This window comes from Lissotriton vulgaris, chromosome 5, assembly GCF_964263255.1.
Source record: "Lissotriton vulgaris chromosome 5, aLisVul1.2, whole genome shotgun sequence".
Taxonomy (NCBI): Eukaryota; Metazoa; Chordata; class Amphibia; order Caudata; family Salamandridae; genus Lissotriton; species Lissotriton vulgaris.
Window position 1 is genome coordinate 106,303,305 of NC_141693.1, and position 26,186 is coordinate 106,329,490.

General features: G+C 45.4%; 1 protein-coding gene across 1 annotated transcript in view; it reads left to right on the forward strand.

The window, feature by feature from the left end:
• Positions 1–26,186, forward strand: part of KCNT1 (potassium sodium-activated channel subfamily T member 1) — a 1,005,890-nt gene that overhangs the window by 481,270 nt on the left and 498,434 nt on the right. Inside the window, exon 8 of the mRNA XM_086920997.1 lies at positions 1,052–1,135. Coding sequence (XP_086777123.1) covers positions 1,052–1,135 — 84 coding nt within the window. The remainder of the gene's footprint in view (positions 1–1,051; positions 1,136–26,186) is intronic.

Genomic DNA, 26,186 nt, shown 5'->3' on the forward strand with positions numbered 1-26,186 from the left:
CGCGTGGTGCAAGACACTTCACAACTATTCACAACAGTGGGGCAGCTGGGGCTTGTACGGTGAAGCATTATCCTCAAGTGTAGGGTACATTTCACAGTGAGGACCCTACAAGGATATATGTGTTAGGGAGGAGTTATTTTGGAGAAGACATAAAAACCTTCAAACAGTTCATGGGGACACATGGATTACCAACCCTTTACATTTGCAATGGAATATGTAGGCTGGGGTGATGAGTGCAGTGAGTAAGGTGGTTGCCTAGTGTAGGCCTCAGGAGGGATAACCTGTGGAACCCTGGGAGATGGTGACAGGGTAGGTTTTTCCTGAATTGTTCCAGATGGGGAGACACTGCGAGGTTGGGGGAGTTTGGTCTAGAGCTTCACTGCATGAATGGAGACGTCTATTTCTCTGGTCCTTCTTGCTCTGGTTCCTTGGTTCCTGGAGTTCCAGCCTTGGAAAGAGAGCTGTTGGCACGAATAGACTTTGCTTGCACAGTGGTCAGTTGTTTTCATTGACCGCTTTGAATATAACACAGCTGGACCTGAATTGCATGCATGATTATTGAGAGGACAGTAAGGATGTCTTAACTCCTTAACCGCAGTCCAAATTCCGCCACAGTGCGGGAGTTTTATTGAGTGGGCGGAGCCGCTTCAGCCAACGGATGTGCGCAGCACTACCGAGTTAGTGCTCGTGACGGACTTTAGCCGGCGCGCGCACGCAATGGGTTAAAATGGTGTTGGTTTATTTATAATTCCATAGATATGTGATAAAGAAAATGATGCACATAGGAGAGATATCATGGAGCCAGATTCTTTTTCTTACCTTTCTTTTCTGGAGCATCTGATTACCTGTTTGCATTTAGCCTATCAGTTGTGCCTTAGGTTTCAGGATGGCTGTGTATGGCCATCATAGGGACGTTCTGTCCAAACAAATGCAAAAAGCGTATGTACACATCAAAGAATAAAATGCTGAAGGTAGTAAATGAACAAAAGATAATTTCATTTTTTAGAACCTCAAATAACCTAACCTTATGTCTCTTTTCATTTTCACCTAGATTTTCTGGCCTCCTTTACGGAATCTTTTCATTCCAGTCTTTCTCAACTGCTGGCTGGCAAAATGTGCCCTGGAAAATATGATTGTGAGTAAATAAATGTTTTGTTATATTGTGCGTAATTGAAAAGTGCAATATCACCCTCAAGGGTATCTTGGCGCTGAGATGGTGTGTGCCTAGCTCGACCTTGGTTGATGTAGGAATCTGGGATTCGAGAGGTGTCTGGCCGCCTTTAGAGTCTTAAAAACTGATTTGTCGGACCATATTGTGTTTGCTATGGCCAAGTACTTGGGCGCTCTCTGGTCTATCAGAAGGAAATGTCTTAAAATACACACTTGAGTGCAGACTTGTTTTTAACATATAAGGATTCCTTTCTAGTGATGTTTTTATGAATTTTATAACTTCCTGTATAAATCATTTAAATGAAATATTTTTTACAAACGTCTTTTATGGTCAATTTTTACCGAAATAAAGATATTTTGAATTGAATTGGTTGATTAACAAATAATGCACACTGGGGCATATTATCAAGGAACAACTTTAACATTTTTGCTCTTTTAGCGTCTGGAAACTGCAGCTAAAGCGCCGATAATGGGCTTGATAATATGCCCTTGAGAATTCCAATGGAAGCCCATGTTCTGGTGTTAACAATGGCTTCTATTGGAATTCTCGACGGCATATTATCGAGCCCATTATGGCTGTTTTAGCGGCAGTTTCCTGCCGCTAAAGCTGTGATAATTTTAACGCTGTTCCTTGATAATATGCCCCACTATTCTGTGTCACAGTTTATTGTACTTCTGAGATCTTAGAATTGGGACTAGGGATATGCTTTAGCCAAGATGAGGGAGCATTTTCTATGCCGCTGGTTAACCCATACAAACATCACGCTGAAAACCGCGCTGGGCTTCAGTGAAAGAAAACCGGGTGGAATTGAGCCGCTCTGCAAAGAGCCATAGTGAGTGGGTAAGTCCCTCTTTCTGGTCATCACGCCCACGGCTGTACAGTCGCCACTGTATGTGCTCTGACCACGAAAACACATTAAGACCCTAATATTTGGTGCAAAAATACACCTATGGCATGAAAAAGTTAAATGTTGCTAGTGGACTACAGCACATGCTGTGTCATCCAGTTGGGAAAAAAACACGTGTTCAGACCTACCTGTGTAGTCTGACTGCTGCATCCTTCAACCCTGAAGGTGACCTTGTCAAATTAACCCTTTTTTACAGCAATGACCCTACCATTAAAATATTAAATAAGTAGGGATTCCTGTTTTTAATGTTTATTTTATCGTGAATTCTAGTGGGTTTGTTTACAGTGTTTTCCCAACTTCTGAAAATCACTGGGTATCAACGTTTATACACTTGTGTGGAACAAAGTGTACTTGAGATGGAGTTTACCCACTTTTTTACAAAATACAGTGCAGAGGAATTCGTCATCAGACTCTGCCATTCATGTGACTTTATCATCTTCATTGGTACTAGGTATGCCATCCCACAGCGGGGGTTTCCCCGACCCCTATAGGAGAGTAGCTAGAGTAATACCAGGAACTTTAGTAGCAGATCAAGATTGAGTACCATTGTGTGAAGACCACCATTGTGTAACACATAGTCACAATTACAATTGCTTCAAGAACTCCCACAATATGTCAAGTATAGGCACCATTATGCCAAGGAGAGCCCTTATGGCACAATGTTGTCAAGAATGGTCATACAATGTCATGGAGGACCCATTATTGTGCTACAATCATGCTCCTCGGAACACTCCAAATGTATCATGGTAGAGCCTGAGATTTCAATTCCCCCTGCTGACATCTGTCTCATTCGCACACAGCACCCTTCTGCAACTGGCCTACGTCACTTTCTCTCTCCCTCTCTCTCACACACACACAAATACGCCCACACACTTTCTCTCTCTCTCCTTTCGCAGCCCCTGTTCCAACACCAGGTATTCAAAAACAATAGTTCCCTCGGAGGAAGCAGGACAAGCCTTTGCTTTCTAGGCAAACATCATTCGGTATCAAAAGATGTCTCTGGTCCCATAGTTTAATGTAAAAATACATCGGTGATCAATACCGCAATCAATGAAGATCTTGCCACTGGGTCAAAGGTGCTCTGGTGAACATTTAATAGTGAATCATGTGATGACAAGTGTGCAATGCGTGACATGGTAAATAAAACAGAGGAATATGTACAAGAGACTGCGTTCATTCAAATGCAGTGGCTGACTCAATTTTGGAGTCAACTGCACGCGGGTAACAAAGTACATAGATCTACATGCCATTTCAACATCACTCTTTCTCACTCTCTCTCCGACCAGTTTATCCCTTTTCCACCAGCCTCCCTCTCCCTCACAGGCCATCTCCCCTTCTATAACTCTCATGTGGCCTTTCTCTTTCTCTCGCTAATCAGTCTGTCTCCCTCAATAAGGCTAGTCTCTTTTACACATGCTTGTCTCTCTCCACCAGGCCAGTCATTCATTCTCTCTCCCTCTCTCTCTGTCTCTCTCTCTCTCTCTCTCTCTCTCTCTCTCTCTCTCGCTGTGTCTCTCTGTGTCTCTCCCTCTCTCTCTCTCTCTCTCCTTCTCCCCCCCCCCCCCCGAAACATGAGCAGATTGACCAGTCTGCCCTTGTTCAGGGACGGACTGGACATAGCAGGCACCGGGCAATCCCCCAGTGCACCGCACGGGTAGGGGCCAGTTTTGGGCCCCTGGTGGGCGTTTTTGTTACAGGGCCGTTTTTGCAGCATAGCCACAAAATCGGTCCTGTACCAAAATCCTCCGAAAACCGGCCCCGGCAAAGAGCTCAGCGGCACCTTCAACCCTTGTTTGTCATTATGGCTCCTTTTCATGGGCTGTTTTCTGTCTCTCTTTCTCTCTATCTCTGACTCTTTCTTTCTTTCTCTAAAGCTGATATCTTCAAGTCTGGACCTACCAAACCCTCTTTATTCTACTTACTGACTGTCAGGGGAGGCTTCTCCGCTAAGGCGGAGGAGCGTCGCCCTACTATTCTCAGAGAAGGAAAAATTAAAGGAAGTCATAGTTATTATCATTTTATTTTTCGTAGGTTCTGGGCTGGGTTAGGTCGAAGCAGGGCTGGTGGTACAGGATGAGAAGTGGTTTGGCACACTAAGTGCACATGACTGCTTGGCCGGCCGCCTGGAACTGGCCAAATAGTCATGTGCACTTTGCATGTTTCCCATCAGGCTGCATTGCAACATGCCCAGGCTCCCTGTCCCCATCTGAATGCCAAAACAGCGCTCAGACCAATCACAATGCTGTATTGCAGCGTTGTGATTGGCTCAGGAGAGCCTAGGAGCCTGGGTGCTTCCTGCTCTTCCCCCTGCTTCCGGATCAAAGCAATGGATGAGAGACGACGGCCGGCGGCTGTGAAGATGGTGGTAAGTGCTTTCTATTTTTTATATTTTGTTCCCTCCGCCCGCCCCGCCACCCCTGTTCCCTGCCATCCGCAGGGTTGCTCACTGTTAGCCCTGTTCATCACCTTACTTTTTCTCCACTCCAACACATCATCTTCACCAAAACAAATGGGTATTAGGTTTAAATCAGTGGCCCCCAAGATTAGGCAACCTCATATAGCAGCTGGATTTATTGTGGTGGATTTAGTCCAGGGCAGTGCAGTTTCCTAATTTATGAACTGTATGTAAATGGGAGCAAAAATGACCAGTGCATTCATAACACCACGCCATCGGCCTGTTGATACCTTTATACCCCTCAGCTAGTGTTAACTATTTAATTAAGCAATACAATTTCAGGTCCCTGATTGCAAAAGAGAAGCCTGGGGCAGCTCACTTCAAATCACACTGTGAAATGGTGGGTGTGCTGCAGTGAAATTAAATGTGTTTCAAACATTATCAGATAGTTAAAAACAGTTTATAGGAACCCAATAGTGGAGGCAGTGTCTTGATAACGTGGCACGTGGATAAGCATTACACTGCAGGACAATGGTTCAGGGATTGTTGGGTAGTGCACAGCCCTGGGGTTCTTTAAATATCTCGGCGCAGATTTCCTAAGATTTGGTGCAATGCAGCAAGACAACTTGATGCATTGCAACAAATGGAGAGACCAGGAATGTTGTGTATTTACTAATATATGGCACGTTTCTGCGCTCTCTAGTTGCGCTGGCGCGGTGTGTGCTGCCTAGCATCAATGCAGGCACCCTTGCACCATGGCACAAGCATAACATGCATGACAGGCAGCATTGTTTTTTTGCAGGAAGGGAAACTTTCCTGTACAGAACAATCCTCAGAGGCATTTTTCTCTTTGTACGTGTATTGCAGAATGCAGCACATGTAGAAAGTGGAAATAACGAGTCGAAATAAAGATATTTCTCCTTGTTACGCCTCTGTTCAGAAGGCATAGCATTGCGATGCATTCCCAGGTTTTCTAGTCTTAGTAAATATGGTTGGATGCATGGCAACACCCACACTCCTCCATGGAGTACCTTCCCAACACACAGAATAACGCAAGGCAGCGATTTTCACTGCCTTGTGTCACTCCAAATTTACTTTGCCACGCAGAGCCATGCAAGGTGGCTTTGCATGGCTTAGTAATTCTGATTTAAAGGCTTGCATTGCCTTGCATAACACAAGAGTGAACAAAGACCTTTGTATATCTGGGCCCTTGTGCGGTACAGCTCCTACACTCTCCTTAAATAAACCACTTGTGTAACTGCATACAAGTTCAAATATGGTCAAGACTGACTCTGTCTTCCATCCTTCCGAAGTGGGTAAGTTTAGTACTGTTAAACAACTTGTAATTTACTGTGAATTAGGGCCTCGGGGACAGAGGGTTTTCACATTCGCAAACCCTCTGATAAAATAAAGCTTAATTTAATTAACAAAATAAGACAAAAACTACAAAAATCCAATAAGTAGAGGTCATTGCATTGTCGTCGAGCCACTCAGGCGGGTCCAGCATTGTCATTGAACCCCTTACAATGAAGAAGATGTGTCGTCGAGCATCGCAGTCGAGTTCCCCTTCATTATCGAGCAGCGCAGAAATGTCTTTGAAGTGGCGCTGTGTCGATGTCTAAGGTGAATGTGTTGGTTCTGTCCTGTGCAAAGCACGCAATGTGTGGGGTTTTGAAGAAAACAGCTGCAGAACCTCCTTTCAAGGCCCAGGACTGGATTGACACCTCTTGGCAGGGCAGAACTCACAGTTGCAGAGTCCAGCAGCTGAAGCAGAGTTGAAGGAAGTCGTTGATGTCCCTGAGACTTCAGAGCATGAGGCTAGCAAACAAAGCCATTGGAGTCACTTGGTTCTGGGGATGTAGAGATTCAAGTCCAGTCCTTCTCACCATCATGAAAGGCAGGCAGCAGGGCAGGGCAGGCACAGCAAAGCATGAGTCAGCCAAATCCAGCAGAGTATAGCAGGTTGGCAGTCCTTTCAGCAGCATAGCAGTCCGTCTACTTGGCAGAGTGTCCTCAGGTCAAGAATTGAAGTGAGTTGGAGGTGTCAGGGTTCCAGTAATTATACTCAGTTTACTTTTAAAGTGGGGGAGACTTCGAAGAGGCCTTTGAAGATCACAAGGTTTCTGCCTTTTCTGACCTGGTTTGTTAGACCTGAAGTCATTGGCCTGAGTCTCTCCTCCATTTTTTCTGTTTGCCTCCTCTGTTTACGATGTTTTTTGCTGGTATCTTGCTTTGGGCACTGTGCCACTGCTAATCAGTGCCACAGTGCAAGTGCTCCCTATGTTACATTAATATTAATTGGATTCCATGTTTGGCTTATTTGGTTTACTATCAGTCCCTAGTATAGTGCACCAGGAGTGCCAGGCTTGTAAATACAAATGCTGCTAGTGGGCTTGCAGCACGTATTGTGCCACCCACAGAAGCAGCCTGGTAAAATGTGTCTAAAGGTCTGCCATTGCTAGACCTACGTGCAGTCTGGTACTGTCACGCGGACTGCGCAATTACACCTACTTGCCAGTCCCCAAACCTTCCCTTAACTTCCTGTTAGTCACCCCTGTGGTAGGCCTGAGGGCAGGGTGCATTGTAAGCATAAGGTAGGACAAGCCCTGATGTGTGTGGCATGTCCTAATAGTGAATTACAGCCATATTCGTTTTTCACTATTTTAAGGTTACCTGCTCTCCATAAGTTAGAATGGGCTGCCAGGGTTATTAAGAGCTATAATCCTAGCTGGCTCGGGGAGCATGGTACAATGTCGAGTTTGGTACCCCTGAACTCAGGGTTTAACAACACATCCGTTTGGGTGGATGGTTTTTGGACTCTGGGTTTGAAAATAGCACTTTTCGAAAGTGGCTATTTTCTTTTCTGACTATTACCGGTTTCTGCTGGTTTGGTGTGTGTGTGACAGGAGCTGGGTGGATCCAGAGTTCTGAATGAGTCAGTGTGGGGTGAGTGAGGCATTTGCATTGAGAGTAGGGGAAGAGTAGCTCCTGATAGCCTGCCCTGCCTGACACAATGCTGGCTCCACCTCCTGCCAGGCGACTGATGGCTCTGCTCCGGCCAGTGACAATACTGGCTCCACCTCCTGCTGGGCGTCTGAGGACCCAGCCCTGCTCAGTGAATAGGCCAGGTGCCTCGGCCTGGCTACACCCACAACAAACCCAGGATGAGGGGAATTCCCCTTCATGGACAAAGGGATCAAAGCAGAAAAGGGGTATGAGAGAAGGACCCCTGAACCAAAAAATTTAGATCAATTCTGACAAGGAACCCTGAACCAAGGACAAGAAGCCTGCTGATCCAAGGACTTGCCTACCACTTCTGCCAGAGTGCTGTTTGCTGGGGGGACTCCTGCAGTCACTTCTTTATTTTTGCCAAGGAACCAGGAGAGAGGAACTGAGTGTGTACTCTCAAGCTTTGCCAAGGAAATCTCCAAGGGCTGTAAGAGTGCCAACCTCCTGTTGAAGTCACAGGGCTAAAGGACTTCACCATTTGCTGAAAGCGCTTGTTGCTGGAACCTGAAAGTCCAGCACCTCTGAAGAAATCCAGCAATCCCGACGCCGACGGACGCCGCCGAATCCAGCTCGACATTGTGAGTGCAGCTCCCGTGTCCCGCATCTTCGACGCCGGCCGCCGGGCCCGATCAACGCCAGTAGCGACGCCAGTGAGTAGCGAGTTCGGCTCCAGCTCTAAGTGACCCAGTGTCGACACCGCCGCTGATCGCATCGACCCCGAGCCCTCTCGACGCCGTGAGCGCTGCTCACTCTTGCAACATCATCATCGACATCGACGACGATGCCATATCCTGCTTCGCCTCGTGAGCGCTGCTCCTGCCTGACATTTGTCGACGCCGCTGCAGGTCGCCCTGACTCCGAGGCCCGATCGACGCCAAAGACGCGACGCCGGACATCTCGACGCCGCTGATCATTGTGTGCTTCGCTTTTCCAAGGTACTGTGTTGTGGGGGTCTGTGCGACTCCGGGCTCGACGTAGCGCTCCTCGCGGTCGACGCTGAACCTTTGGATTAACTTTGCCTCGACGTCGTGTGACTCCTGTGGGGGTTACATTGTTGCCAAGAACTGTGATTTAAAGAAGAAGAGTTGCTTTTGTTACGAAAGACTTTGTGCTAAGAAGAAACTACACTTGAACTATTATTTCCCCTTCCAAGAGTATTTATTAAGATTGTGGTATATTTTTGTCGTTATTTGGTATTGTGCTAAGCCTTATATAAACATTCTTATTTTTACAATACTACTGTGTCGTGTCCATTTGTAGTATATTCACTTTATTACTGTATATGGTCATAAATGCTTAACGCGCTTCTGAGATATGCCTGTCTGCTTTGCCAAGCTACCAAGGGGGTAAGCAGGGGTTATCTAAGTGTGTGATTCCCTTGCCCTGACTAGAGGAGTTGAGTCCCTATTTGTCAGAAGTGTATACCTCTGCCAACTAGAGACAGCCAAGTCTAACATGGTTCCAGACTCACAACGGGGGGTATGCAGCTCTTTGTGTGGGGACAGGCACACCTCTATTCAGGTGCAAGTGTCAGCTCCTCCCATCCATTCTAGCTCAGGAAGGCCCATCAGCCGGGTAATGGGTAGGGGTGGCTGGAGCTCATGGAGTTCTACTCCGTGGAATTCCGTGGAGTGATCTAAAAACCCTGTGAAATTCTGCAGAGTTCTGCGTGCGGCGGAATGCCGCTCGGTCCTACAAAATAACTAGTTGCTTCCACCTGCGGCGTCGGTGCCAGTTATACAGGTGGAAGTCCCATATTGGATATGCAAAAGAGTGCTCCTCCCATGTTAAAGAAGAACTGAATGCGCCCGGATCAAAAAATGCTTGTTTATTGAGGATGGTAACGCTTCTCCTTGCTGCCTTAGTCAAAAAGATTTTATTTAAATTGCAAATAATCACTTTTAAAAACATGGCTAACAGACACATAATTTGGTGCATATAACACAGAAAAGAATTATCCAAGTATACAACGTATTACATGGTTCACATGTAAATTAGTTGAAGATAATGATATAAAGCATAGCCATGTGTACAACTATATTGATATCATACAGGTAAAAAATCGCTGCTATGTGGGTAAGAGTAACATCGAGGAAATTAATATTTCAAGAGGTAGATAATGGCGTGCTGGAATAATAATACATTTGCACTTATCCTTTGCTCAAAAGGGTATCTTATTATCCCCTAATGTATGTAGGTCATGTGATCCATTGTAAGGCTCTTGTGTACACACTCAACTCCAAGGCAGCACAGTACAAGATTAACACTTGAGGGACACTCTCAGAACCGGTATTTCCGAATTGAACGCTGCTGCTTAATTTGAAAACACTCACCAAAATCTCCCTCAGCACCACCCTGGAGATTTGCAGGTCTTCACAGCTGGGGTGTCTGCACGGGGCTCCCAGTGCCAAGGCCGGCTTCATGAAGCAACATGCCTTCTGTGGGAGGTGGCCTTGTGCCATACTGCAGAGGCAGATGCAGTTGGACTGGGTTCCTCGCAGCAGTGAATGCCAGTGAGGCCTGAATCTGCTTCTGAGAGCCTGCCGCAGTGAATGCCAACACCTTCTCCACATAGAAGAGAATTTTCAGGACTGCACACTCTGATTTACCCCAGCCAGACCCACAAGCCCCCCAGCACTGAACTACTGCAGAGCAGAACTGTGTGCTTCACTTACACGTCATTAGGAAGCACCGCGCTGAGCTGCTGAGACTGCCTTCCTCCTGATTGGAAGTATTAACCATTTAGCTGACAGACTCGCACCAGCACTGGGCATCCGTTTTATACAAGTTCTGAGTGCTGCAGTAATGAGGATACCTGCTGGGCAGACTAGATGCTTGAGGTGGGCACCAGTAAACTCTGCTACGCCACGTTGGGCGGAGTATATCGCCCACCCCTAGTGATGGGCCATCAGGATGTAAATGTCACATCCAAGCTCCCGTTTGTGTGTGACTGTCTAGAGGGAATACACAAAGGCCAGGTGTCATTCAACCCAGTTGTGTATTCAGAGACCGGCAGAAGCACAGAATGTTTAAAGTAAGAAAATGCCAACTTTCTAAAAGTGGCATTTTTGGACTTACAATTTAAAATCTGACTTCACTATAAATTGTGAGTGTAGAGACATCAAACTCAATATTTCTATCTTGACACAATTGAAAATTATACTTATAAGATGGTATAAGACCTTCCTAATGCTAACCTATGAGACAGATAGGCCTTGCAGTAGTGAAAAACAAATGTAATAGTTTTTCACTACGAGGAAGTTGAACTTAAAAGTACATGTCTTACTTTTTAATTACACTGCACCCTGCCCTTGGGGTTGTCTATGGCCTAGCTGAGGGGTGACATATGTATTGAGGAAGAAAGTTTGGGCCTGTCAAGTGGGTTAACTTGCCAAGTCAAAATGGCTGTTTAAACCGCACACAAAGGCTCTGCAATTGCAGGCCTGAGACATGAATAAAGGGCTACTAAAGTGGGTGGCATAATCAGTGCTACAGGCCCACTAGTAGCATTTAATTTACAGGTCCTGGGCCCATGTAGTGCCCTTCCCTAGTAAATTATAAGAAAATTAAACACACCAATTGGGATAAGCTAATTTTACCATGTTTTAGAGCACCTGCATGTTAGCACTAGTCAGCAGTGGTAAAGTGCCCAGAGTCCGAGAGCTAACATAAATGATTTGAGCAAAAAAGGGAGGGGGAAGGCAAAAGGTTTGCAGGTGACCCTGTAGAAATGACTAGGTCCATCAAGCATTTATGTCAGCAGAGTTGAGTCATATGGCAATAAATGTCAAAGGAATATCCCTGGATTGAGTCAAGGACAATAATATTCACTCTATTCTATCTTATACCATATTACCTTCGCACAGTATGCTAAGATGGTATGCTCATTAAACATCAGTCACAGACTAAAATGTAACGTTTACACTCTTTTATTTGAAAAATAAAAAATATTTTCCTTTTTCATAAAGGACAAAATATTGTTAACATTTCAGAAACAAGGGTTTTTCTGAAAACATTTGACATTGAGACATCTCATCCAGGACAATAAAATAAATTAAAACAGTTAATATTTCATCAAGATTACACAACCAATGTACCAAAAAGAAACAACTATATCATAATCTAATCATCCAAAAAATGACACAGTACATATTCAAATAATTAAAAAAAGAACAAGAAAGCTCCTATGTATTGAATAGCACAAGTGATATTGCTACGGATTGGTCTGATCCAATAAACCTTTCCACCAGGTATATGTGGCTTCCAGTGCCCAAAGTTGGGGTATATCTGGAGCCCCCCTGGGCTTAACTTGGATTCTATGTTACAAAGTGCGTCGACGCGTTTTGGTGTTTATGGCCGTAGATATCGTTACGTTACGTTAAAATTATTTATACCGCGCACTTTCACCAACGGTTTCATGGCGCTCTTTGACAGGTGCAGTGATCAAGGGTGAGGGGGTTATTCGTAGGCAGATTGAAAGAGCAGGGTTTTGAGTAGTCTGCGAAAGCAGTCATAGTTGGGGCATAGACGAAGTGAAGGTGGCAGGGAGTTCCAAGTGGAGGGGGCCAGAACAGAGAAACTCAAACCACCGTGCTTTTTCCGTTAAAATTTGGGGACCACTAGGAGGTTGAGAGATGCTGAACGAAGAGCTCTAAGGGGAATGTGACGAGTCAGGACAGAGGAGATGAAAGCAGGGGTTGGTCAAACCTTCTTCAGGACAGTTCTCTTGGGGTCATCACGATCTTGTACCTGGTATCATTCTGTATATTAGAAAGATATCAATAAGTACATGCTTCTATCTATACTTTAATATCACAATATAACCTTTGGACAGACCATTTTGCTTATTTCTTAATTAAGTTTCTCGGTTAAGTTTCTAAATTTACTAGGATAACAGTGGGTCTCATTTTCATGCCCTCAGGGTGCATACCGTTAGTGTACTTCTCTTTCTATTATTCACCCACGTTAACTATTCATCATAAGCAATTCATTTACAAATTTTGCATCAACCCGAAAATCTCACAGGCCCTCAGTTACATTTTCGTGACCTTTTGAGTGAGCAACCATCTGGGGTATATTTTACACACTACTCTGTGTTGTTAATTGTATTGCGCTAATAACCTCTATTGTTGGTATTGGAGCTCAGACATGCCTGTGGGGATATATATTTCCTTTGTTGACCCACACTAGTTCACCTCTCTTTTCGGAAGATGATTCTTTATCAGGAACCTCTAGGGTGTATCTAGGGGATGTTTAAGGGAAAACCATTGGAACTTATTTTATAGGTTATGTAGATTATGCTTACATTTTACTTGTGATCTCACTATTCATTAACTTAGCTGGTTATCTCTCCGACCTTTGGTAACGGTGATTAATCTTTTGTATTATCAGCCAAGCTCTGTAAAGGTATGAGAGAAATATTTGTTGTCTGATATAGTGGATGTTATTTTATCTCTTTCCCTAGAATACCTTTTTTGTCCCTTTTACCTTCTATCATTACGGGTATCTCATTCACCGGGGTTCAAACATATGGTGCAGACTATTGGATGAGTCCTTCAGCTTACTTGAGGAACTGGATATGTTCTACAGGAAAAACGACATTTGCCGTTTGAGTAATATACACATAAGTTCTATCGTATAAAGTTTACTAAGTGTATCTCACTACTTATGCTCTGATTGGTATCCACTCCTTTTTATTTAAATGGAAATTGCTCTGTTCCTTGGTTCATTATCTTGTAGATTATGTCCTTTTATAACTATCGTCTTGTAATAGTTCCCTTGTTGGTTAGGCGATTCCTTCTAGTCTAGCTGTGTTATGTGCTCAACCTCTATGTATTACTGGTAGTCTCACTCTGTCTAACTCTGTTACATAGGCACATGGGTATCATTTATATTTCACCTATGCAACTCGTCTAGTCCCATACCCGTCTCGGTAATTCCTGATATTGCCTTTATGTATTACTGGTAGTCTAACTCTGTTACATAGGCACATGGGTATCATTTATATTTCACCTATGCAACTCGTCTAGTCCCCTACCCGTCTCGGTAATTCCTGATATTGCCGTTATCTGAGCCGCCCTCCCAATTGGATCGTTCTATGTCATACCCCCTCGCTGCTGTTCTCACAACTACACGGTGCCCCCTCCTTCCCATTCTTTTACACATCGAGCGGGTGCACCATCCTACACTATGATTATATAAAAGGCTAATAATCTCTGTTTCGCTCGCCCTAGAGTGGCATTTCCCCCCGCATCTCTCACCTCTTAGTTTGTCACCTCAGTTTCACCTCGGATACTTCTCGTTCTCTATCGTTCATGTCCGTGCATCCGCCTTATTTTATTTTCTATGGCTAATTGGTATCAGCTGGTGTTTTCAATATACATTCTCACACCCCACATGCTCAGTGCCTTTTCCATTATTTTTATCGTTGGCAGACATCTTGGATCGGTCTAGTGATTCGTTCCCAATATTTTGATTTGCTTAAGGCCAATTCTCGATCTATTATGCCTATTATATATACGGACAATATAAATACAGCGACAGTCTAGTTAAGCGATGTTTTTTAGCATCCCCATTTTTTCTGTAATTCAACTTATATATTGCTGTTTGAACTAACTACATTCTATTGGCTGTTGAATACGACCCGGCCCTTGCTTTCCTGGCGCGCATGCGCTATCTATATACCTGTTTCTCTTAACACCGCGGCCATTTTAGAGTGGCTTTTTAATTAGATTAACGAAGAATCTTAATATCTGATACTAATGGCCTCTTATCAGATGCATCGATGTTTATTAAAACATGCGCCATGTATAAGCGATCTCACCTCAAGGGGATTAAATGAACATGACTTTTTTTTTATATATTTTAGATTAGATTGTATGCTACGTCGTTTTTGTCATTAATTAGTGATTTGTTCCCTTATCACACTGTCTGTTCTGTCAGAGATTCTTAGTTCTTTTATCTATAGGGATCACTGGCTTAAGACACGGACTGCTCATACTATTGTATACGCTATTTCTCATATCAGGCTGTCCCAGTCCTCCCTGGTGTTCAATCCACATTTAATAGTGTTGAATTTTATCATATACCACTGTTCCTGTTGCTTTCTCCTTTTCTTGCTGTTTCCCATCCTGGTTTGTTCCTTAATTTTTTCTAAAATCACCCATCTATTGTCTTTTTCACTGTGATTTTTTTCTTTCCAGTGACTTACTAGAGGGGCATTTTCTTTATTTGTTCTAATCGCGGATTTGTGTTCCCCTATTCTTACTCTGAGTTCCCTGCCTGTCTCTCCTATGTATCCTTTCTCACAGGGGCACAGGATCAAATATACTAGGTTCTTGCTCCTACAGTTATTTAATGTATTAATACTATGTTTAACTGAGTTTAGACACATTTCTTTCGTGACCAAACACTGGTCACATATGCTACATGTGCCACACTTTTGGTTTCGTATTGCTCTTCCTAATTGTCAGAGTTCTTTGCGTTTCCACTACATCGTCTCTGTAAGTAGGTTTTTATTTTTTTCTGTAGGCATATAGTGGTCGGGGCAAATTAATTTCAGATCCATCATTTAATATTTTCCAATTATGGTTTATCACATTTGTTATCTGATTTGCAATCCCTGAAAATTGACTCACCATGACAATTTTGTCCATGGTTGACACCTTATCCTTCTAGACTCGGTGCGCAGGTTGCGCCCATACTAGTCCCCTTGCGTTGAATGTTTAAGTCTTTTTTGAAGAGGAAGATGTTATTCAAGAGTACCATAGAAACACACTGCACTATGAACTCCATACTTGCGCCTGTGATCTCAGTTACTTCCAACAGAGTCCTTATTACCTCTATTGTGTCTTTTTGGGGTATGTTGGTGTAAAGTGACTCCACGTCAAGGGTCACCATATATTCCCTTACCCCTTCAAAGCGCAAACCCTCTACTATTGTTATCATGTCAGACATGTCTTTTATGTAAGACTTTTGTTGCTATACTAGGCGTTTTTAAAACCTGTCAGCATATTTGCTGAGAGGTTCTAGTAAGGAGTCAATAGAAGCCACTATCGGTCTTAGAGATGGGTCCTCCATGCTTTTGTGGACATTTGGTAGTCCATAAAAAGCTGGTGTAATTGGGCTATCATTATACAACAACTTGAATTCTTCTTCACTGATATCTCCTTTAGTTTTAGCATTTAAAAGTAGTGTTTCTACCTCTCTTTTTAAAGCATTAAGACTGGATTGGGATATCTTAGTGTAGTGTTGTTTGTTAGATAAGAGAGACATGACTCTCTGATCGTAGTCTACAGTATAAAGGACCACGACCCCCCCCCCCCTTATCTGCTGGTTTGATAGTTATTAGGGTATCTTTGGCGAGGGATTCCAATGCTTCCCTCTGTTCTTTCGAGATGTTATGGGTTTGATGATATTTCTTTTCTAGTAGTTTCCCAATTTCCATTTTGACTACACATTCAAAAATATCAATGTTCTTATCTAACATCCCTATACTGGGTGTGAACGTGGATTTAGCCCTCAAACCTGAATCTGTGGGGGGATCCCTTTCTGGCTTATTTTCAAAGAACCTGCAAAGTCTGATTTTCCTGAAGAATGATCTTAAGTTTTCTCAAGTTGGAATTTATTTATGCTCGCCGTGGGGACAAAACTAAATCCCATCTTTAACACCTGCTTCTCTAGACTCGTCAAATTTCAGCTGGGTAGGTTTATTATAGGTGTTACCCCTGTCTCCAGTAAACTTTGTTCCTTGTTCTTTTGTATTCCTTAGGGGCCGGGTTGTTCTGATATTCTTGATCCTGCTCTCTCATCATGGGTTTCCTTGTGTAGGAGCCCCTTCCCCTGTTTGTGAATCCCCTTTGGGGTCTTTGTGGGCGCTGGTCTAAAAAATCCTCATATTCTCTATTTGAGTGGGTGTATGTTGCTTCTTCTCTCTGTGGTGTCTCTTCTTCCTCCCCACTGCTATCAGATGAACCTGCAGCAAACCAGCCAGAAATTTCATGCGGGTTCTTGGCTGCTTCACTGCAGAAACTCACATTCCTCCTGATCCTTAAAGTTACACACACATTTCTTAAGCTTCACGTTTTCTATGCTGCAGCTCCTCTCTCCTATATAACTCTAGCAGTGTTGCTATAATCAGTGACACTACTTCACAACTCAAAAGATATACCTTGGTGTGACAAGTGTTTCAATAATCCATAACCCAGGCAGCTCACAGAAGGGTGGTGATTTTATTCTGAGAGAAATAAATAGATATTAGAGTAGACTGTTTTCCCTAGCTAGCTGCCACCTACTCCCATTCTTATTTCCATCCATCTGGAATTAGGTATATGACATATGTACTGACAGAATATGAGGGGGCTGGTCAACTATCAGATCATCCAATGGGGAACTAGAATGGCTCCAAAAAACATTGTAGTAACATCAGGGGGGATACTCACAGCAGCAGAGAGCCTACAGCAATGCCACCTCAACGCACTCCCTTGCCCCCAAGTGTTATGTGAAGTGGTGCCGTCTCAGTAAGGAGCTGATATCCAGGTATGCACTATGGTATTTGTTTGGAAGGATGAAACAAAGTACAATTTCAGGGCAACATTAATGGAATTATTCTGCTATATAGTGCCAATTTTCCAGTGTCAAATGAACACTCATTTTTATCCATCAATGACTTTACCTGTGGGAACCAGTTGAAACCAAACACTAGAGACATTAAAAATAAGCCACCCCTAAGTAGGGCTTCTGCCCACATTGTATTTAAAAGTGGTACGTGCAAGAATTTCGTTCTGGCATGTACCTACAGTGACTATGCCACACAAGCTATTCTTACTGTGAAGGGCTGTTGCTGTTCCTATTAGAAAAACTAAAGTTCTGATAAAATGATAATTCTGCTGTCTTTGGTTTGGGACAAGCTACCAGAATGATTTAACCACTATTTGAATGTTTATTGAAAATGCAATTCACTGTTGAAGTTAGATTTTCAATATATATTTCAGAAAAGTAACTTCTAAGAAGTTACACTTTGTCTTCCTGAACCTTTAGTAGGCTAATGAACATTAGCCTCCTAGCAATTAAGCACTGTTGAGGCTATCAATCAATGACATTTATAGAGCGCACTACTTACCCGTAGGGTCTCAAGGCGCTTGGGGGGGGGGGGGTGCCGTTACTGCTCGAACAGCCAGGTCTTGAGCTTCTTCCTGAAGGAGAGGTGGTCTTGGGTCAGGCGCAGGTCGGCCGGGAGGGAGTTCCAGGTCTTGGCGGCCAGGTAGGAGAAGGACCTTCCTCCTGTTGTTGCTCTACGGATGCGTGGGACGGCGGCGAGGGCGTGGCTGGCTGATCGGAGGTGGCGTTTGGGAGCGTAGAAGTTGATTCGGTTGTTGAGGTAGGCCGGGCCTTGATCGTGTAGGGCTTTGTGTGCGTGGGTGAGGAGACGGAAGGTGATTCTTTTGTTGACGGGGAGCCAATGCAGGTCTCTCAGGTGTCCGGAGATGTGGCTGTTTCGTGGGATGTCGAGGATGAGTCTGGCTGAGGCGTTCTGGATCCGCTGGAGTCTCTTCTGAGCTTGGCGGTGGTTCCGGCGTAGAGGGCGTTGCCGTAGGCCAGTCGGCTGGTGACGAGGGCCTGGGTGACGGTCTTCCTGGTCTCCGTGGGGATCCACCAGAAGATCTTCCGTAGCAGGCGCAGGATGTTGAAGCATGACGAGGAGACGGCGTTGACTTGTTTGGTCATGGTGAGGGAGGAGTCCAGGATGAAGCCCAGGTTGCGTGCGTGGTTCGTTGGTTTGGGTGCGGTGCCCAGGGCGGGGGGCCACCAGGAGTCGTCCCAGGCGGTGGGCGAGGAGCCCAGGATGAGGACCTCCGTCTTGTCTGAGTTCAGTTTCAGGCGGCTGGTCGTCATCCACTCGGCAACATCCTTCATCCCTTCGTGCAGGTTGGCTCTGGCGGTGACGGGGTCGTTGGTCAGGGAGAGGATCAGCTGGGTGTCGTCGGCGCAGGAGATTATGTTGAGGTTGTGTTGGCGTGCGATGGCCGCGAGGGGGTTCATGTAGACGTTGAAGAGGGTAGGGCTCAGCGAGGATCCTTGAGGGACGCCGCAGATGACTTCGGTGGCCTCTGACTTGTACGGTGGTAGGCGGACTCTTTGTGTTCTTCCGTCGAGGAAGGAGATGATCCATTCCAGTGCCTTCTCCTGGATTCCGACGTTGCTGAGACGCTGCACTAGGGTGCGGTGGCAGACAGTGTCGAAGGCCGCGGAGAGGTCTAGGAGGATGAGGGCCGCTGTTTCTCCGTTGTCCATCAGGGCTCGGATGTCGTCGGTGGCGGCGATGAGGGTGGTCTCGGTGCTGTGGTTAGCACGGAAGCCGGACTGTGAGGGGTCGAGGGATCCGTTCGTCTCGAGGAAGGCGGCCAGCTGTTTGTTGACAGTCTTCTCGATGACTTTGGCTGGAAACGGGAGTAGCGAGATGGGGCGGTAATTCTTGAGTTCGGTGGGGTCTGCTGTAGGTTTCTTGAGTAGAGCGCTGAGTTCGGCGTGCTTCCAGCTCTCCGGGAAGGTGGCGGTGTCGAAGGAGGTGTTGATAATGTCCCGGAGGTGGGGTGCGATGACGGCGTCGGCCTTGTTGAAGACGTGGTGAGGGCAGGGGTCGGTCGGAGATCCGGAGTGGACGGAGTTCATCATGCGGATGGTGTCTTCGGTGCTGATCGGAGTCCAGGCTCGGAGGGTGGTGGTGGGCGGCGTTGCTGTGGTCGTGGCGTGCGTCGGTTGAGTGCTGAAGCTGTTGTGTATGTCCGCGATCTTGTTGTGGAAGTAGGAGGCGAGGGAGTTGCAGAGGTCTTGCGAAGGGGTGATGTCGTTGTTTCCGGCGTTGGGGTTGGAGAGCTCTTTCACAATGTTGAAGAGTTCCTTGCAGTTGTGTGCGGTGTTGTCCAGCCGGTCCTTGAATGCAGTTTTCTTGGCGGTGCGGATCAGTTGGTGGTGCTTCCGGGTGGCGAGTTTGAGGGTGGTCATGTTGTCCGGTGTAGGTTCCTTTCTCCAGAATTTCTCGAGGGCTCGGCAGTTCTTCTTGGAGCTCTTGAGTTTGTCGGTGAACCATGGGGCTTTCTTGCTGCCGGGTCTGCTGGGCGGGGTCCTCAGAGGGGCGAGTTCGTCCGCGCAGTTGCTGATCCACTTCGTGAGGTTGTCGGCGGCCTGGCTGGGGTTCGCTGAGCTGGCAGGAGGGTGCTGGCTCAGGGAAGCGGCGAGCTGGTCGACTGTGATCTTGTTCCAGTTTCTACGGGCAACCTGTTGCTGGTGGTGGTGGATTGTCGTTCTTTTGAAGGTGAAGTGGACACAGCTGTGGTCCGTTCAGTGGAGTTCTGTGGCGTGGCCGAAGGCGATGTCTTTGCTGGATGAGAAGACGGCGTCGAGTGTGTGTCCGGCGAGGTGGGTGGGGGTGCTCACCAGTTGCTTGAGTCCAAGGTTGGGGAGGTTGTCGAGCAGGGTGCTGGTGTTGCGGTCGTTGTTGTTCTCCAGGTGGAAGTTGAGGTCCCCCAGGAGGATGTAGTCAGCGGAGGGGAGGGCATGCGGACTGACAAAGTCGGCGATGTCCTCGCTGAATTGAGTGCGTGGTCCCGGGGGTCGGTAGATCAGGGTGCCTCTGAGGGTGGTCTTCGGGTCGGTGTGGATCTGGAAATGCAGGTGTTCGGCGGTGGTAAGGGTGTTGTCGGTGCTAGTCATGATACGGATGGTGTTCCTGTGGATGATGGCGATGCCTCCTTCTATCTGGTTGGCGGTGCGGTCCCTCCGGGTGATCTTGTAGCCCTCTGGGATGGCGATGTCGGGCGCTGAAGAGGCGTTCATCCAGGTTTCCGTGAGGAAGGCAACGTCCGGGGCTGTGGTGTCTAGGAGGTTCCAGAGTTCGATGGCGTGTCTGTGGACGGAGCGGGTGTTGAGGAGGATGCACTTGAGGTGGTTGCTGCTGGTGTTCAGCTTTGCAGGTGCCGGGCAGGTCCGGATGCAGGTGAACTTGCAGGCGTGGCAGCTGAAGGGTCCGTGGGAGCGACGTGGGGTGGCTCGGTAGCATCCTGGGATTCGGCCAGTGTTGAGTGCGATGAGGGCGGCGGCAGTGTACGTCAGGCGGGTAGGCCGGGGTCCTCGTGGGCCAGGGTCCTGGCACTGGGCGCGGTCCAGGCGCGGACGGGCGTAGACAGACTTGCCTTTGGCGCGCCTTCGGCGCACAATCGGCGCGCCCGCTGCGCGTGACCGCTGCGCGTTCGCACGGTCGCCATATATAGCGAAGTGCGAGGGGGGGCGGAGCAGCTGGGAGGCGGGAGCGGGGAGGGTACAGAATGAAGAAAGGGGCGGGGCTTGGAGGCGGTGGCGGGAAGCGGGGAGGGAAGTGACGGGGTGAGCAAGGAAAAACTACAGGCAAGCAGGCAAAAAGGAATACAATTTACAAGTTACAGCAGAGTACAATTTACAAACACAATACAACAGATACGGTGGCGCAAGGCAGGAAGCGAGCACGGACCACGCTACTCGAGGCAGGGGGCGTGGTCACGCGTCGGCAGCCGGAGCAGAGAGGCAGGCAGTCGGGGGGCACACGCAGCAGCTGATGGCCATGCGGCGCGGGGGGTGTCTTAAATGTGTGTAAAACTGCTCCAAAAATAGAAACAATAGTTCTGACCTTTTGTCAGGAAGATCTGTATGTGAGGTATGTAACTCTTTTCACCTCAAGTGGGGGACAAATAAAGAAGGCCTAGGATCTTCATAAACTTGAAAGGGACAAAGGTGACACCTGCCCATCATAGTTAAATGTAAAGGGAGGCCTGGGAAAGAGAAGTCTTTGTTCCCTGGGTTATCTCTAACCCAGGGAACAAAGCCCATTGGGAAGGTGAGCTGTTCTCGAAACCAGCTTGTAGCTGAGGATGAAAGGGGTGATTTTATGTCAACACACCCCTCGCTGATATACAAGTAGCCTCCAAGAGCACAAGTTGGATAATTTGCAGTAAGAAAAACCAGATGTGCTGCAAAGGTGGGAAGGGTTGCCACTGGGTACTTTTTCTCATTGTTTGGGGAATGTCCAAGGGTCACCTCCATCTACAGAGTAGTAAATTCTACAGAAGTGGAACCTTACCAACAGCCTATCTGAACATAACTGGATCTGTGGAAGAACACAAAATGTTTCAACCTATCATCTGTGAGCTGTGGGGAGACCTGAAGGGCAGGACCCGCTTTGATGTGTGCCCAGGACTGAGAAGTAGACTCCAAGGGTAAGTTGGCTGGCCTCTTGTGTGGCAACAGAGAAACACCAAGAAGCAAAAGGCCTTTTTCAGAAGGAACTAGTCGACTGTTAACACCTCGAGATGGACAGGACAATTCTGGTGGCCTCTTCTGGAGTGAATCCTGGCTCCAGAGTACCGTCCCTGATGTCCTGGGCATCATAGAAGCTGCTAAAAGGAGTGGCTCCAGAGAGCCTGAAAAGTTTTGACATAACATTTTTGGACTTCCAAGCATTCTGAAGGGCCAACGGGACACTGTGGCAAAGGTCCAAAACTTCAAGAGGACTTTATTGGATACAGCTTAAATTCTTGTTCTGCCAGAGGATTTTAAGTTCCAAAAAGAGACTAAATATGATGTTAGAATCTTACCTGGGCAAAAGCAAAAAAAATATTCGTCCAGTAGGAGCAGTTCATTAGCCACAAAATATGAGTTTTCTGACTTGGAGAGGACTTTATTGACACGGCCTTGATCCAGGGGGGCAGGATTTCGCCTTCCATATCAAAGAGTAAGGGACCGATTTAGATTTTCGTGGACAGGGCACTCCCATGCATACCCTCGTTGGCTTCTTCAATGGGATACTTCTTCTGACAACCTGACAGAATAGGTGCTGTCAGTGGAAGGATAATACACTATCTGCCCAATTTAGGGAGGATGTTGAAATATATTTTCCCCGTCCAACCCCACCAGGAAAAACCTGGCAGTGAGGACATTACAAAAAACTGAAAGATTCCAACATTCTCGGAGAAAACTCCGGCTTTGGAAGCTTGTTTCTGAAAAACAAAAACATTGAAAAGGTTTTGTAGGTGGCCATCAAAACCAACAGGGTGTCAACCAAACTTTTTATATATTGGAAGGAATCACAATGACAGGGGTTCCTTTCAATGGTCCAGAGGTCATCTCCAAATATGGTGCACAGTAGTCCATTCTTGTGTGGGAGGTAATAATCTTTGCCACCCTAATGGATTGTTCTCCATCTTCCAAACCTTAAATAAGGTACAAAGCCAAAAGGTAGAAGGTTTGGCCTCTACAAACCCATTGATGTATCCAAACTCCATTCCATTGCAGTCAGCCTGAAATTGCAACACAGTACCAGTCAACCGCAAACAGGGGCTTCTGTTTGGTGCTTTACTTTTTCTTTGCAAGTTTTGCCTTAAACCTTTAAAAATGTATTTCTCCGAAACCATGCTCTGATCTTGGACGTCTGCATGCCTCATTATGGAGCACACCAGCATGGAAGTACATGCCAATGCGTACACACCTACTCGATTAGAGAGAGGGGGTTGTCTCTAAACATCTCTTTTTACTATTACAGATACACTACGTGACATAGTGATCGTATGGATAAACCACACATGCTTTATTAGTTGCAGCGTTGTGTTGATTTAATATTTCATTTCCATATTTAGGTTTAATAGGAGTGGCAAACACAGGGCTGGTCCCTGTGTGGTCCTGATAAAGAGCTAGGGGTAGGCTCGAAACATGTTGATCTTACACTGAACTCCTACCCATTACAGTTAGGTTTTTCTGTGTAACACCCCCTTTTAGACATACCAACCTAGGAGTGATAATAAAGTATTAAAGCCCACTAGCAAGGTATTTTAAATCACTTTCACCCACTCCACCACACTCTGCACTACACATAGTCTTCCACTTTAAGTGCTCCTACGTATTTTCCAGAAGTCGTAGCACGCCCCAGTTCATAGAGTACTGGGATGGCCCCAATGATGAAGCATGTCACCGTGGGGAAACCCTGGTGTATGAGGGGACTCAAGAAAGACATTTTTCTTTCCTGAAGGCAATCCCTGATCATATTGATTGGGAGCCTCTTCCTTGACTAGGTCCCTAAACCCGTGACCTCAGGTTTTCTTTGTCTTTCTCCGAAATTCCTCATTGAATTGTACTGGCTTTTGTGTCATTGATCTTATTGCATTTTTCTCTATTTTAAAAGTTGGTTGTAGCATTTTTTTATTGTGTGGTGTTTGTTGACTTTTTAATTGTTTTGTTACTGTTAAAAACTTAAAACACTTTTCTATAATTTAAGCATGTCAGCTCTGGGCCATAGTTGCCAGAGTTTGAGCCTAGTTTTATTTAATTAACGCGTGTGTGCTGGACATTACAAAATGTTGGACTTTTTGCTTGGGAGGGACTCACATCCTTCACAACTAAGAACTAATTTTCTTACAGCCATCAGTACTTCCCTCACACTACAATGTTGGCAATCATGTATTTGATTGCATTTTAAAAGGGATAACTACAAATACCTGAAATCTTTGAATTATTAAATTCTTTCAGTGCCAATATTATAGAATGTTTGTGAGAAAATATACTTGACAGATAGGTGTGGCATTGAAAGATTCTAGGTCCATTCAAGAAGCTAGTTGATAAACACATCCACAAAAATATTTTAAAACTATTTGAAAGTAAAGCCCTGGCCCAGCAGTCCATCCATCAAGAGTGTCACCCTTCCCTTTTGAGGGGCAGAGCAGGGAAAATGTTAAAAGGCCCCCACTTTTAGGAGAAGAAAAACTCACTGCATCTCAAGGCCATTTACATTTTAGTTCAGAGAAAACGAATTTCCTCTTTGGGAACAGAAATGTTTCCTGAACAGGTGCTTTAAACTTTGCAAACTTCATTGCTGTGAAGGGAGACACTATAGTGGGGGCTGCCTTCACAGCAGAGGGATCACCACTAGCCAGACAGGGGTCTCTGCATATAATGGCCAGTCCTCCACCAGAGAAGCCAGGAACATCCACCTTCTGACCATGCATCTGATCTGGATGGCAGGACACCTGCCAAGGCATTAGGTGTTTTGCTTTTGCTCCTTTGGTGCAACAGATCTCTTTCTGTCTTGATGTTTTTCAGTAATAACATCACTTTTTGCCATTATATCCCCAAATATTGTTTTACATCGTACTTGAGCATTTGCACAGAGCTTCATCTCCCTGAAGAGCCACAAAGCAGTCCAATTTGTATTGGAAAATTGGGGTAATTGGGAGGTCTGTGGTTTAAAAGGTGTTGGAATTTTTAAGACCTATATGGGCGATTTTGGTTGAGGTGAATGATTTTTGAAAACATGCTTAGAACATAGTGTAGCATGCTTCAATGAATATCTAAAGAAATATCTTAAGCAAGTGAATATACGAACAAATTATGGGCTCAAAACACAACAATGTTAACTAAATGAGATGATCAAACAAGAACACATACAGTACAAAACATGTCAGGTAGTATACAATTTATATCAAAAGTAGGAACATTTTTATTTGATGGAAAATTGCTGAAAATGTCAAAACATAAGCTAATAAAAATATTCCGCAGACATACTCGCGCTCATACTTTGCGACATCATGTTCTGATGCTATTTGTTGTTCGTAAATGTTATGTCTAGAGGATACAATAAATATCCATATCTCAAGTACTACACAATTCAACATAATATCCCTAATATTCAATATTGTTGATCTCATAGGTAAATGAGGACCATGAGACATAGTGCTGGAGGGCTTAGAAGTTGCTAAGCGTGTTTCGGTAAAATGCCTTCATCAGGAAGCCTTCATCATGGACGCTAAGTTTTATCAAGAAGAAGTATTAGCTCACACTAATGACATCAACACCTACGCCCCATTGGGGGCTGACCCAACCAATGAATTTTTGGAGATACTATTGGAAATCATTAAAGTTGCGTTCGAGAAGGGAACCATCAATGACCGGACACGACGTTACCTCACACCTGAGAACCCCAAACCACCGACCCTGTATATGTTGCCCAAGATGCACAAGCATCCGACTAGACCACCGTTCAGACCGATAGTTTCCACCAAAGGATCTATACATGAGCATACAGGCAAGTTTTTAGATAGATATCTCCAACCCTTTGTGCTGAACACCAGATCACACATTAAAGACACAACAGATTTCCTCTTGAAATTGGAGGAAGCGACCAAAACGTCGAAAGATGAGGATTTACTTATGTGTACTGTGGACGTCTGTTCACTTTACACATCCATACCGCATGACATGGGTATAACGGCGATTGAACAAGAGTTGGCAAATTCCGATCTGGATCCAGATATGAAAACACTGTTTATGGAATTGATGATTTTTACACTTTTTCACAGTTATTTCACGGTGTTCAATCAGTGGTTTCACCAATTGAATGGGACCGCCATGGGAAATTGTGCCGCGCCGTCCTACGCGAACATTGTGATGAAAGCGTTTGAAGAAACGCACATTCTCAATCAGGACATATGGCTCAAGCATGGAAAAATCTACTTGAGGTTTATAGATGATATTTTCATCCTTTGGAAAGGAACAGAGTTGGAATTGACAGAATTTTTAACGTCATGGAATGGCATCAACGAGCGAATTAAATTCACTTGGAACATGGACAGAACACTCATACACTTTCTGGATGTGGAAATACAATGTGAGAATAGGAATTGGAACAC